This window comes from Lissotriton vulgaris, chromosome 1_1 (assembly GCF_964263255.1).
Source record: "Lissotriton vulgaris chromosome 1_1, aLisVul1.2, whole genome shotgun sequence".
Taxonomy (NCBI): Eukaryota; Metazoa; Chordata; class Amphibia; order Caudata; family Salamandridae; genus Lissotriton; species Lissotriton vulgaris.
Genome location: NC_141685.1, coordinates 404,345,389 through 404,358,807, shown reverse-complemented (window position 1 = coordinate 404,358,807; position 13,419 = coordinate 404,345,389). Strand labels below are relative to the sequence as shown.

The following is a 13,419-nucleotide window of genomic DNA, read 5'->3' as shown; positions in this document are numbered from 1 at the left end:
GCCTGCAGCAAACTGCTTGAAAGCGGGCTACAGTCACTCCTTAGGTTCTAAAAGGTTCAGTGTGGTACTCACCCTCACAAAGAAAGAAGTCAGTGACTAGTGCTAGGACGACACAGCGGTTATATAGTTCTATGACAATCATTGGCTATAACAAATATTAATTCCTGTGGGTATTTGCAATCAGTCAACATCCCCCTGGTTTTGGCTTTTGGACAGTGAGAAAACTTTTAACACACAAAATACCACAGGGGAAGCAGGAGGATAAGCTTCCAGCAGGTAAAGGCCAGCTTGAGCAATCCAAGATTCTCTGACACACAACAAAGCTACATTAATGACAGCAACAACGCAAACTCACCCTACACACAGAATCACTACCCCCATACACTGAAGAGGCTAAGAACGGCTATCAACTGTTCAAACTATTAACATGCGAAGAACAGACACCAGATGGCTGCTCATGTGCAGAATTCCCTTAAACAGGGAGCAGACAGAGCCTGCTCTGGTGGCTAAGCAGCCCTCTTCTGAATTTAAGAACCTGGGTTGCGTGCCTGGCTCTCAGCACTTGAGTGAACATAGATCATTTGGAGCAAATCACTTATTATCCCTCTGCCTAAAACTGTAAATATGCATCAAATATCAATGCAATGTACTTCTGCAACTGAACGGTTTAAATCTCCAAAACGAAGTGCACGATATTGTTTAACCTCAACACCCCTCTATACGCAGCCCCATTGCCCACATTTGGTCCGGACTATCTAAACATCCATACATATGTCAGCAGCAGCTATGCAAGCTTCACTTACACATACTAAACAGCAGGTATGGCATACACATTCCTGTGCAAAGCATGCCCCAAAAATACACACAAATGTTGTGCACAGAAGAGACTACACCAGGGAAAGCTTTATAATATTCATGTCGGAATATGAACATCACTGTATTTTGTCACAAGACAATCCATACCGAAACATGATTTCTACCTGGCATCGGTATATAGATGACGTCCTTATGATATGGACAGGCGAGGAGGACGATCTACATGCCTTCTTGGAATGGCTGAACACTCAATCGGATGACATCAAGTTCACAATGCACAGGAATAGAGAATCTATCGATTTTCTTGACATTAGCATAAAAGAGATGGAAGGGTACCTCTACAACACCCTCTTTAGGAAACCTTCGGAAAGAAACTCCCTCTTAAGGTATACGAGCCATCATACTAGAGGACTAAGAGACAACCTACCCTACGGCCAATTTCTCCGCATCCGGAGAAATTGTTCTCTCAAAGAAGACTTCTTTAAAGAATCCGAAGATCTCATCAATCGCTTGATAGACAGGGGATATCCGAAACGCATCGTGAAAAGATCCTGAAAAAGAGCAAGATAGATCTACACTATTGGTACCCAAGGCACGCACAACATCCAATGAGCGAATGATCTGTGTAACGACGTACTGCCCAAAAAGTAATGAAATAAGAAGAATTGTCAATAAACATTGGGATCTGATTGCGGACACTTTAGACAGCCCTGAGCCACCGATGCATGCTTTTAAAAAGGCAAAAAGCATAAGGGATCACGTTGTACGATCATTGCTGGATACACCACAGGCACCGACTATCCAAAGACTATGGAATCTACCAGAGGTGGTAGGCCATTTCAGGTGCACGAAGTGCAAAGCATGTTCAACATGCTGGGAAACCAGCAAATAATTTACAACAACCTCACTATAGATCTGAAGTCATTCACAAACTGCAACACGAGTGGAGTGATTTACGCAATTCTATGCCCATGCGACTTGATGTACGTTGGGCAAACTCAACAAAAGGTGAAAAACCGAATATTCCAACACTGCAGTAGGATTCGCTGCTCAACGGCTGGGACACCACTTGTGGATCGTTTCAGGGTCAAAAACCACACCCCGGAATCCATCAGATGGGTGGTACTTGGAAAGATCTCCCTGGGACCACGAGGAGGCAATCTGAACTCCATTTTGAATATCAGAGAATGCAAATGGATGCATAAATGTAAGACTATCAACAGAGGGCTCAATGAACTAGATGCTAACTTTGCCCAAATGGCGGGTCTAAACCCAGAATAAGCACTCTGTCCCACACTTATCTCATAGATCTGATTACTCACAACATAGGGTTTCCAAATTGATTTAGTTCCCGTATTGCCTTATTCCCAATACATGATCTATACCTGCAACTTCAACATACAGGGGTATTATTGTCTTCACCAAGTGTCTTGTTAACCATTGGGAGTTAATCACATTTTTCATGCTGTATGTTTCGTGGCTAAATATACTATACACACTGTCCGATACCTCTATTGTATCATACTGTGTACCCTGAAATCTAGGTGTTCCAGCCGGGATTCCTACTAAAAGTGTATAATTCTTTCAAACTGGGAATTGTATTATTTTTTGTTATACATGTCAACCTCTGCTCCATATAGAAACACTGCCCCATGTGCAAATACCTCAGCGTATTTTTCAGACCTTTCTGGCCTTATTCCCCATCCTTGCTAAGCCACAGTCTAACCTCGTTTGAAAGAACACAATCTTGCATCAGCCAACTGACATAGAAACACTGCTCCATTCTTGCTTCAATCATCCGATTTTTCCTTTCTACATCAATAATTGATATCACTCTTTTAACCTAAACCCCCGCAGCCTCCCAACCCAACTTGGCACCTTTGCAGACGCTCCCTCACTCACGCGTTGCGCGGTGACAGGGCGTTCTGCAACACTCGCCCGTGATTGGTCCAGAAGTAGAGGCAATCATTGTTCCAGATGCTGGGCCTTGGTAGCTGGGCCGGTCCATTGGTCCAGCTATAGATTCACAGCACCATGATGCACAGCAATGCAAGCAATCTCTGAAGGGCAGCAGGAGGTTGTAGTTGGCGCTTTTTGCCTCGTGCACCCTCTTTTTGAAACAAAAATTGCCACTTAATTATTAAGAACTGTAAACATTTAATAGACTTCCATGCAGGACACCTCACACTGGTAAGTTACATATATAATTTCATAATCAAGATTATGAAACGTGGAATCAGCACCTAAAGATTTGTTTTTTTCTTTTATTTATTCGACTCCTAGATCAAGCAAATGTCTAACATGTTCCCCCTATTGGTCATATCAGAAACAAAAACTAAAGAAAATACACTTGGCAAGAGGATGGCTACAGTATGGTGCACAGTAGACTGCAAATTGCTGAGTCATGTATGATGAATATCCACATTTATATATTTTAGAGATAAAGCAGATGCCATCTGAAGCCGTCCTATAGATGGCCGAATATGCAGCGCAAGTGAATCTATAAAAGACCACAATGCTGAAATGTGTGTTGAACTAAAGGCAGCAGACATTCCTATTCGCTTAGTGTAGCTCAAATAAAAAATTAAAGAACCTCAAGAAATCGAGTACAACTTAAATTTGAGGTGATAAATACAATCTAGTTTAAACTAGAAGTGTGTGTACTAATGAACATTGTAAGAATCAGCAAACTTGTTTCACCCAAAAAGTGACCATGTACTAAAGTGAATTCCTATTATGTAATACTGTTACTACTAAGTTTACATTTTGCACAAGTGGCTACGAGATATGAATTTGAGCGCAGTGGTAAGAGTACCTCTGCAATTCGAATACAATGTTTCTTTTGAGTTAATAATGGTACATGCCACATTGTAACTTGAATCCTAGTGGGCTCCCTTCTTCCTCTTCCTTTCTCTGTGGGATTTCTCCCTTACCACTCGAATGATCTATTCTTGGGATGGTGGCTTAGGTCTGTTGCAGTTCTGCTACAAAGCACCTCTAGCTTCGCTGCAGGGTAACTCCCCGACGCTGACTTCTCCCAGTTTCTCCTCCCTTATTTCACAGCTATCGTGCACCATTTTTTGATTTTTGAAGAACTGGATTGCTTCCAGGTTACTGAATTATTATTCTTTCAGAAACTAGCACCGCTAGCATCCCACGTTCTCTGACTCACAACTTTTCTCTTGTGTGCCTTCTTTTTATTTTTGTTAGGGTCTGGCGTTAGACAAGATTTTTTTTATCTTAAAAATGTATATGCATATTTTTTTTGTTTTACTTATGGGGCTTTCAGATAGCAATTTTCTTCCTTTTGTCTTTTGTTGTGCCATTCAATATTTTCTTTCGCCCAATGCACCTTTCATCACTGGGCAGTGTCTTCAGACCACTGCAGCAGCCCTTGGCTCAGTTTCCTGTAAGTGACTGTGTTCTGCCCTTCCCCACGGAGCTCATCCACACATTTTTTAAAAGCACTTACAAAGTCAAAAGGCTGGTGGCCAAAGACAGACATATTGGCTTTGCCAGTGCTGGTCTTCTTGATGGTCACACCCTTTGATTTCTTTGAGTTATTAATCTTTCACTGCTGTAGTTAAAAGAAGCGACCATAGAATACCAACAACCACAGTGTCCAGTCTTGGCAGGAGACTGCTCGGAGGTTAATTTTTCATGCTTTCCTGATACTGCTCCTGCTGAGCCAGTCTCCCACTTACACTCTTGGCACTCATCCTAAAGTAAAAATGCCTAAGTCAATTTCAAAGGCCACTTTTCGAGCTGTGCTTTTTTTACTGGTAAATTTCTTCTGCTTTTCCTTGAACTCTTCCGGATTAATGTTGGTCCGTTAGTGCCCATGGTTTCCTTAGCTCGACTAGATCTGCTTTTTAATTGTTACCTGCAAAGTCTCATCACATCTGCACCCGGTTAGGACTGATCTTCCTGTACAGCAGCCAGTGCTTCATTTTTACAACTAGTCTTTCTTCTTTCAATTTGAACACATTCTAGTTCTTGCCTTCACCATGTCCTGTTTCCCAAGTACCCAGAAGGCAATGTCCATGCTCCACTCTTACCACCCTTTAAAACTACAAATTTTACAATTTGCAAATATACTAATGTATATCGATTTTGCAAGAACTGTTGCAAGTACTTTGAATGAGGTACAGTTATCTGGTCAGAGTCTTCATTTTTTTCCAGCTTGCCATCCTTACGCCAACAAGGGATTATACTCTGTTTTATGTCCGGCTGGTTTTCAACTCCTAGATCCCACGAACATGGGTGTGAATAAATAATCTCCTCAGAGCAGGACACTGAGCGACTTAAAACAGGCTTCAAGCTAATCCAGAACTGGGTGTTATATTTCCGCCTGAAACCCAAATGGACAAACCCTGAACTCCACCTGCTCTCATACAGCGCCAAACCACCATGAACCTGTGGATGAAAGAGTCATACCTAAGCTTACAGCCATTACAAAATACCTAGGCACCTTTAACACAGGTGCTTCCATCGAGGAACAAACACAGTAAAGAAAACCCAGACAATGTTACTAGCTCTTCCGCTTAAGAATTAAACCCTTCCTACCGAAAACAGTCTTCAGATCAGCAGTGAAACCACCAATCCTCAGCTCATTCTCTGTTCTGTATGGCTCCACACCACCAATGGCTCTACGCTAGCACCTCTGAAAGGCATCCTTCACACAGATCACACATCTAAAGCATAAAGAAATCCCACAACACCTGAGAGGAACTTCCCTGGATCCTCTCCTGGTCAGCATCACCAACTAGGGCAGACAACACCATAGAGGGGACCCAAAATATTGCCAAACTGGAAATAAGGAATTGCAGGGCAAAAAAGAGAAGAAGCTAAAATTTCTCCTACGACAACTTAATGTACCAGTCTGCTTCCCAGCATTTGTGGTTATGACCAACTGCACCCTTATATTTAGGAGAACAATTACTACAATATATTCGTCCAACTAGGGCATTCGCAAATCTGAGGGTCATGACAATCCCTTTTGATGCGGTAGAAGCAAAAACATTACACAAAAGCACAGCCTCAGGATACGAAAACTCTGCTCAGAAAGAACACCAACACTTGTTCATTTTCTGGGGGAAAGGGATTCTAGTCCAAACGCCTTACTTCTTAAACAATGCAAACTGTATAGAAGATTTTATTATGCAGTACATCTTTATAAATAAAAGTAAGGGACTGGGAAATTAGATTATAATAACCAAATGTGGTTATAGGGCTAAAGAGCCCCGTTGTACCAGTGAACAAAAGTCAGAAGTGGTTTCACTTCCAACAGTCTTGCATTTTAATCGTTTACACATTTGTAACCCGTATATATTTTTTGTCAGGTGCAACAGTGAAACAAGGTCTGAAAGTCCCATTCAGCCAAGTAGCAGACCAGCACGTTGAAGCATCCATCTCACTGGAGAGAATGTAGGACCAATAAGTCTCACTGTGTTCAGAAATGCTAGGGATAAGATGTGACGCTGGGGCATCCAATCATGGTGTAGGCTTTCTACTGGGTCCCCATGCAGCTACTACACTGTGGGGTAGTCGAAGGGCTACCAGGATGCCACAAGCTAGTTAAGGCACTGGTGTCTGGACCCTCGACTGCAACTTCGCTTTCTTTTGCTCAGCCTCTTACTCCCTGTGTTGCTGGACTAATGTTTGGAGAATGATACGGGAGAAGAGAAGAGTTACCAGTTGCTACCCTGTCTATCAGTGCCCCACTTGGGTTCCAAGCCATCCATTAGCAACCCTCACTTGCCCAGCATCATTTATCCCACTGACACAAGCGATGCATGGAGAACATTATATGCAAGCACCCTGCTCAGCTGTTTAATGTAAAACAATTTACATAAAATGCAAATTAAGATGGTAAACATTTTTTTTTAAACACAGTGCTCCACTTGATGTTTGAGGGTACCTGATAAACACCTTTCGCTCTTGCCTCTGTGACTTGTCACATACAGATTCAGAAGATCATTCAGAAAGAAACACAGATCCACCTTGAACTGTGGAGGATTTACAAGCAAGAAATTGAGGAACTTTACTCTGGTCTCCCAGTTACCTGGAGGTAGGTCTGCTTTTTGTTCAAGATTGGTTGTGGCATGTAGTACACCTGTCTGATTAAAATATTGTCCCCCACCACCCCAAAGACAGCTCAACCAATGAGTGCAAGGGACTCTATTTAGATTGTGTTCATAAAAGGATCCCAGATGGACATCCATAAAACTGGCCATGCTCTGGCCAACGCACTCCTAATTTAAACGTTTTAAAATGTACTTCTTCATTTTTTGTTATTTTTTGTTATTTTTTATTTTTGGAGTTTTATATAGCGCTAGCAGGACCAGAGGGTATCCGAGCGCTTTTCAACAAGTAAATTATGTGCAAATAGGTCGTACAAAGTATAGTCAAACATGTGGATCAAGCAGAGTATAGGACGAACAAAGGCGCAGTCGCGCGGACGGGCATGGAGGATTAAGTTCAAACATGGCGGGCCCCCCAAAAGTGTCTTTGTTCACACAGGACGAGTGTCCAGAAAGTTTTCTTGATCCGAGTCCGTGACACTGGTCAAAATTTAAAAAGTTTGAAAGAGTGTAGGCTAGGGTGCATCCTTGGCTTCTATCGGATTGTTCGAGAGTGGTCGAGGAAGAGGATCTTGAGCAGATTTTTGAATTTGGGAAATGAGGGGATCGTTCTGATGTGGGGGGAATGGAGTTCCAGATTTTGGGGGCATTTCCGGCAAAGATTTTGTTGCAGTTTTCTGCTTACGAGATTTCTGCGGGATGAGTAGCAGAATGTTGGTGCTCCTGAGGTTTCTGGACTGGCTGACCTTTTTGAGTTTGGCAGCCAGGTATTCTGGTTTGCCTGTGTGCATGGCTTTGTGGGTGAGGAAGGCTGTTCTGAAGCTGGCCCTCAACTCAATTGGGAGCCATTTGAGTTCTTTGAGTGCAGGGGAAGATGTGATCAAATTTCTTAGTACCGGTGACCAATCTAGCTGCTGCATTCAAGGTTGTTTTCAGGGGGGCGAGGTGGGATTTTGATGTCCCAGTCAGGGCTGCAATCCCGTAATAAATTCTAGAGAGCACTAGTGCTTAGGTGGCTTGTTGAAGGTCCTTGGGTGGGAGGAAATATAATAAATTGCTGCTCCAGATGCAAATGCCCCACCTACTTTCGAAAATATCTGCAGCAGATTAAGAATATTTATAAATCCCCTACCCCCACTGGGACGTACAGAGAAATGCTAGCACAACATCCACCACTCACTATTGTGCTTGATTTAAGCAGTGTCTGCCTTAAAACTATTCTGGAGGGCCACTCAAAGCGGCATCAATCCAGCATCTTGTGAAAAAGATTCTCCATTATCCCACCCAAAAAAGAACTGTCTCCATTCCATCAGCACGCAGGCAGCCAATATTAAAATGGTAATTATGAAGGTCCATCACTATGGCCAGCTCCACCATCGGTGAGAGCAGAGCGATGCACCGAAATCCCATACAGGACTGGAGACTGAATTCGAACAATAGGGCGTCCCACATCAACATCACAGACAACAGAAGCAACATGGGTATTGTGCCTGATGTCACCAAAAATAAAACCGATGAAAGAACTGCTCTGCTGTGAATAGGTACATTTACAGTTTTATTACGAGTGTAAGCTGATCAAATGAATCCGAGCTGGAGGTAGTTTAAGTCATAGGGATCCATATAACAAGAAGTGACAGATCCAACATATCTCGCACATGCAAAGAGTTATTGGCTTCGGCAATGTCTTTTAGACTAGCCTTGTTGTACAGCAGAAGAAGCAGCAAAGACAAGGCGGGAACAAGCAGCACCGTCGACTATACAAGCAGCACTGACGAGGGGAGGGTGGGCTGACTGGCCAATTAGGAGGAAGCAAATGAGTGACAATGAAGCAAATGAATGGTAAGCAATGGGTGCTGTCAAAGCCCATTTTAGTAAACAAAATGCCTCACAAGCAACAGCTGTCTCGTGCGAGGCATTAAAATACCTTCTGTTCTTGTTTAAGCCCAAAACCCTTCAAAAAATGACCTCAAATATACCGGGTGCCCTCCCCCCTCACATAAAAAGCCTCAGCCCCGCAATGTGCCACTGTTTACCACCCTTTCCCTGCCTCCCTCTGACCCATGAGAAGCCAGGGAGCGGTCAAGGCAGAGCCCAGGTGTCCTCCACCATGCCATCACTGCCCTCCAGTCACCTGTGACCTATGGTACCAAGGGAAAACAGTCTCTTAAGTACACATTTCCCAGCCTACGAGGTCATTGAAGTTTGGTTGTGGATTGCCTTGACGTCACATCAGTGATTTACCAGAACTTGACTTCCATATTCCTACAGAGGGCTTCCATCTGAAGCCCTCTAGCAACAGCGCCGGTATGATATGATATGATATGAAGGAGATTAGTAATGCGCAAAACAATAACCCGCAGGTATCAAGGCGCCTAACAAAATGGCAGCCAGGTAGGCCCCAAACAGCTGGACCATGCACCAACGTGCAACACCAAGATACATCACTCGCGGACTAGTTCAATCTTAGCAACACCATAGTGAATTGTATCTCTCTATGTTAATAAAACACCTAAAAGCGTTACATGATTTGCCCCCCGATTCATCATAGTCATGTTTTGCGAGTCCTTAATAGCGATTATTAAGGAATCGCTATTAAAGACTCGCAAAACGGGATTCATGTAGAAATCACAATATTTATTGCGATTTCTACAGCTTCCTTATTTGCGATTCGCTAATTGCTAATCGCAAATAAGGAATGACTCCCCATTCATGAATGTATGGGGAGTAATTTCTTATCTGCGATTAGCAAATAGCGATTCACAAATAAGGATGCGATTTCAATGGTGCCAGGGTGTCCAAAGGACACCCTGCAGCACCCCTAAATGGTAATGTACACAGGTGTTGCGCACACACATGTCCAAAGGACATGTGTGTGTGTGTGTAACATACAACTTAGAAAAATGCACTAAAGTGCATTTTTCTAAGTTTTCACTATTTACCACGTAGTTACACTTCGCGGTAAATAGCGGCACCAGATTGCGAATTCGCAATTTTTAAATGGTTCATGAATTGCATTTAAGGAATCTCAAATTGAGATTCCTTAAATGCAATATCTCGCAATTTAGCGATTTCTAAAATTGCGATTTTTGCATTTGGGATGATGAATCCCAAATGCAAAAATAGCGCTCACAAAGAGCCAGATTCTCAGAATCTGGCCCTTTGCGAGCCGAATTTCCTTTGATGAATCTGGCTGTTAGTGCTTTCACAACTCCGCGGTGTGATCTGTCCCAATTTCTCATTCATGAGAAGTTGTGGATAGAGCGGTTTACATCTTCATCACTCGCTCCCGGCGCTAAATTACGACAATACTGCAGAAGCACCCAAAGTAGAAATATTAACCCTTCGTCTTCACGTGGAGCAGATTGGTAGAGCTGTTAATATCAAGGGTTTTTACTACCCAGTTTAAGTTTACTCAGTTTATTGACCGGAGGATGATGAAAGGCTGAGTTCCCACTGCCGGGGTTTGAAATTGTGACCTTCACGTCTCTCCAGATGTCAGCAGCAAGGGCTTATAACTCGTCGATCGAAAGCATTTCAAATGCTGGCACAACGGGATATCACTATACTGACAAAGGCATTAACTTTATTCCAGTGAGTACCAGATCAATGCATTTGTTCTAAGCCCGTAGAACGCGCACCATCCGTTCTGCGTCCATTTTTCAAACCATGTTAATCACTCGGTTCGAAAGTTTTACGGTACAAAGGACACGAGCGAGAGCCATTTTGAGCCAGTTTGTCTGTCCTTAATCTCCAGAACCCACATTTATGCAGAGTCTGGTGAAGATCCAAGTTTTTTCAGGAAAAGAATTGATGCAGAAATGGCCTTTTACACTGTTAAAAGCCGTAAAGTGGATCACCAGGACGAGATCAGACTGTACCCTAGCTGGAGGGAAGGAAGCCCCATGTCCAGACTCACACAACGATGCCCCGGAGAACTGCCAAGGTGAAAGTAGACGTCTCCAGACACTCCAACGACGAAGTGCTCACACACGACTTCTTTCAGTCAAGTAGCCAGCACTGCAGAAGTTTAGAACACACAACCCCGGCCACAGGGGGGGCTTGGGGGGGGGGCAGCCGACCGTAGGGAGGTCCCCACCCCCGGGCTGATTGGGAGAAGCTAGTGGGGGGGGGGTTGCGCAGAGCGCCAGCCTTGGGCTGGTTTTGGGCTGTTTTTGGGCTCCCTTGGTTCCTACTGAGGGAGCCCAGCTATATATTCCCCTGGCCCGGCCTCCCGGCCACCATTTTAGGTTGAATGACCTGGTGGCCGGGACTTCATAGGATTTAAAAATTTTATTGGATCTTTGTGCGAGTTTAGTGGTGTTATTCGACATGTCTGGGGAGGATTACAGAGTTCTTGAGGCGATCCGCCTTCTCAGTGAGGCTGGACGCCTGGACTTGGTCCTAGGTGACGTGCCTGGCGCGGCGCGTCCTCGGCGACAGGCCTCGGCGCGTGTGGCGGCGGTGGTCGCGGCGTGTGGATCGCCGAAGAAGTCACGGAGGGAGCCGGTGAGTGAGAGGGGCCGCCCGCGCTCTAGGAGAGCGGCCCCTGGTACTGTGTCGCGTGAGGGGGCGGAGACGGTTGCGCTGCGCGAGGCGCCAATGGATGAGGGTGTGATGCCGGCTCCCCTGGTGTCTGTGGGGCTGCCGGGGAGGTCGCTTTCGGTCCCCGCGGCCAGAGGCAAGCGGGCCGTTAAGCGCGGAGGCAGGAAGCGTTCGGCTTCTGCCTCCGTGTCACATGACGCGGACATGCTGAGGGGGGAGTTGGCGGTTGACGCGCATGCGCACGTTGTTTTACCCGGGCCTCGCGCTGGCGGTGAAGATGTGTTGCCGGCTGTTGGGCCTAGTATACAGTGTATTGACTCTGTGGCTTTGGGGGCTCAGGGGGGGCGGACAGGTGGTGACCCCGCTTGTATGCGCAGGGGCTGGAGGTGATCGCTTCTCGACGCCGGTCCGTTTCTCTGGGGAGGTGGTACATGTCGATGATGTGGGTGGTGGTGCAGTGCAGACGGCTTTTGTGCCTTATAGCCCCCTGTTGTTTTCCCCCCCTGCTTCAACCCGGGGGGAGGTAGTTTCTGTGCTCAGTGGTTCCGTGGGGAGGGGGAGTGGGCACAGGTGGAGAGGAGGGCAGGGGCAGGTTTGTTGGGTGAACGGTCTGGTCGTGTTGTGTTGGGTGATGCACAGGAGGTTGGGGGTGGTGCTGCTGATGTTCATTTGCAGGGGAGTGGTGATAGGCAGGTGGGTGTTAGATCTTGGGAGGGTTTGGATGTTTTTCCTTCCTGGGCAGAGGGGATTCGTGATGCGGGCAGGGCTGTTCCTGTCCAGGGCACTGATATGCTGAGTGGTTTTGGGGGCACTTTGAGTTTTCCGGGTTTGCCGGTGGGGGGCAGATCCCTTGGGAGGTTGGAGCCGCCCCGCTTGGATATTCAACAGGGAGGGCAGGGTGGAATGGCTTCGGGACCTGCGTCTAAGATTGTTCAGGAGTTGTTGAACTGGAGTAGTGGTGGTGAGGAAGTGGAGCCTTCCCCTCCTCGGCGGGGGTTGTCGGTTCGATCTAAGGGGTCTGCTTCTCAGGAGGTTGGGCAGGTGCAGTTTCAGGATTCTGGACTTTGTATTGCTAGTGGTGTGGATAGTTTTGTCCGTTCTGGTAGTAAGGGTCCCGGCACATCAGTTCGGCCTTTTTCTTTGCAGGTTAGTGAGCGTCGTGGAGAGGCAGACTTGGCAGGGTGGAGTGCGGCCCAGTTACACCGAGGAGAAGGGAGGGTGGAGCCTGGCGCGGCATATCCCGTACCGGCGAGGGACCCCGGCGCGGTCAACGTAAGCAGGTCGGGCGCGGCCTCGTTGGCCCCAACGTCTTCCTTTCACGATCTCGGCGCGGTCAGCAGAAGCAGGTCGGGCGCGGCCTCGCTGGCCCCAACTTCTCTTGCTACAGGTATCAGCGGGGTTGGCAGAAGCGGACCAGGCGCGTCCTCGCTGGCCCCATTGTCAGGTTCTTTGGATATCGGCGGGGTTGGCAGAAGCAGGACCGGCGCGTCCTCGCTGGCCCCACATATTTCTTCTCATCAACTAAGAGATTCATCGTTGGTTAATGTGTATACAACTGGTCATCGTTCGGGGGAGTACAGACGGGTCCAGTCGGCTCCCCCGCCTCAAGTGTCTGTACGGGCTGGTAAGGCCCAGGTTGGTTTCAGGAGTCCGCCAAAGGTGTTGGCCCCTCCTAGGTTGGAGGAATCGTTGGTGCTAGATTATGATGAGGAGAGCCCTGAGGAGGGGGAGATACGTGCTGGGGGTGCACGGGGGGGGCTTTTTCACGCTTCTGATGATGTTTTACAGGCACCGGTGGTGGTGCGTCCGAGAACTTCAGTCTCCAGACCAGCCAGGGAGAGCGGCCCCGCGGTGAGGGTTCCTCGGTCAGGCGACGACGTTGAACAGATGGCATGGAGAGCGAGGCCGGCCCAACTGCCTTTATTGAATCCAGGTGAGCTGGCTGGTGCACGGGACAAGCCGTTGATGGTTTCTGTTG

At 46.5% G+C, this 13,419-nt stretch overlaps 2 protein-coding genes across 5 annotated transcripts in view; one reads left to right on the top strand and one right to left on the bottom strand.

The window, feature by feature from the left end:
* SSBP3 (single stranded DNA binding protein 3) overlaps positions 1-13,419 on the bottom strand; it is a 360,221-nt gene that overhangs the window by 272,325 nt on the left and 74,477 nt on the right. The window lies entirely within an intron of this gene.
* Positions 1-13,419, top strand: part of LOC147747263 (uncharacterized) — a 58,995-nt gene that overhangs the window by 41,515 nt on the left and 4,061 nt on the right. The window contains exon 2 of the mRNA XM_086922534.1: positions 12,968-13,374. Coding sequence (XP_086778660.1) covers positions 12,968-13,374 — 407 coding nt within the window. The remainder of the gene's footprint in view (positions 1-12,967; positions 13,375-13,419) is intronic.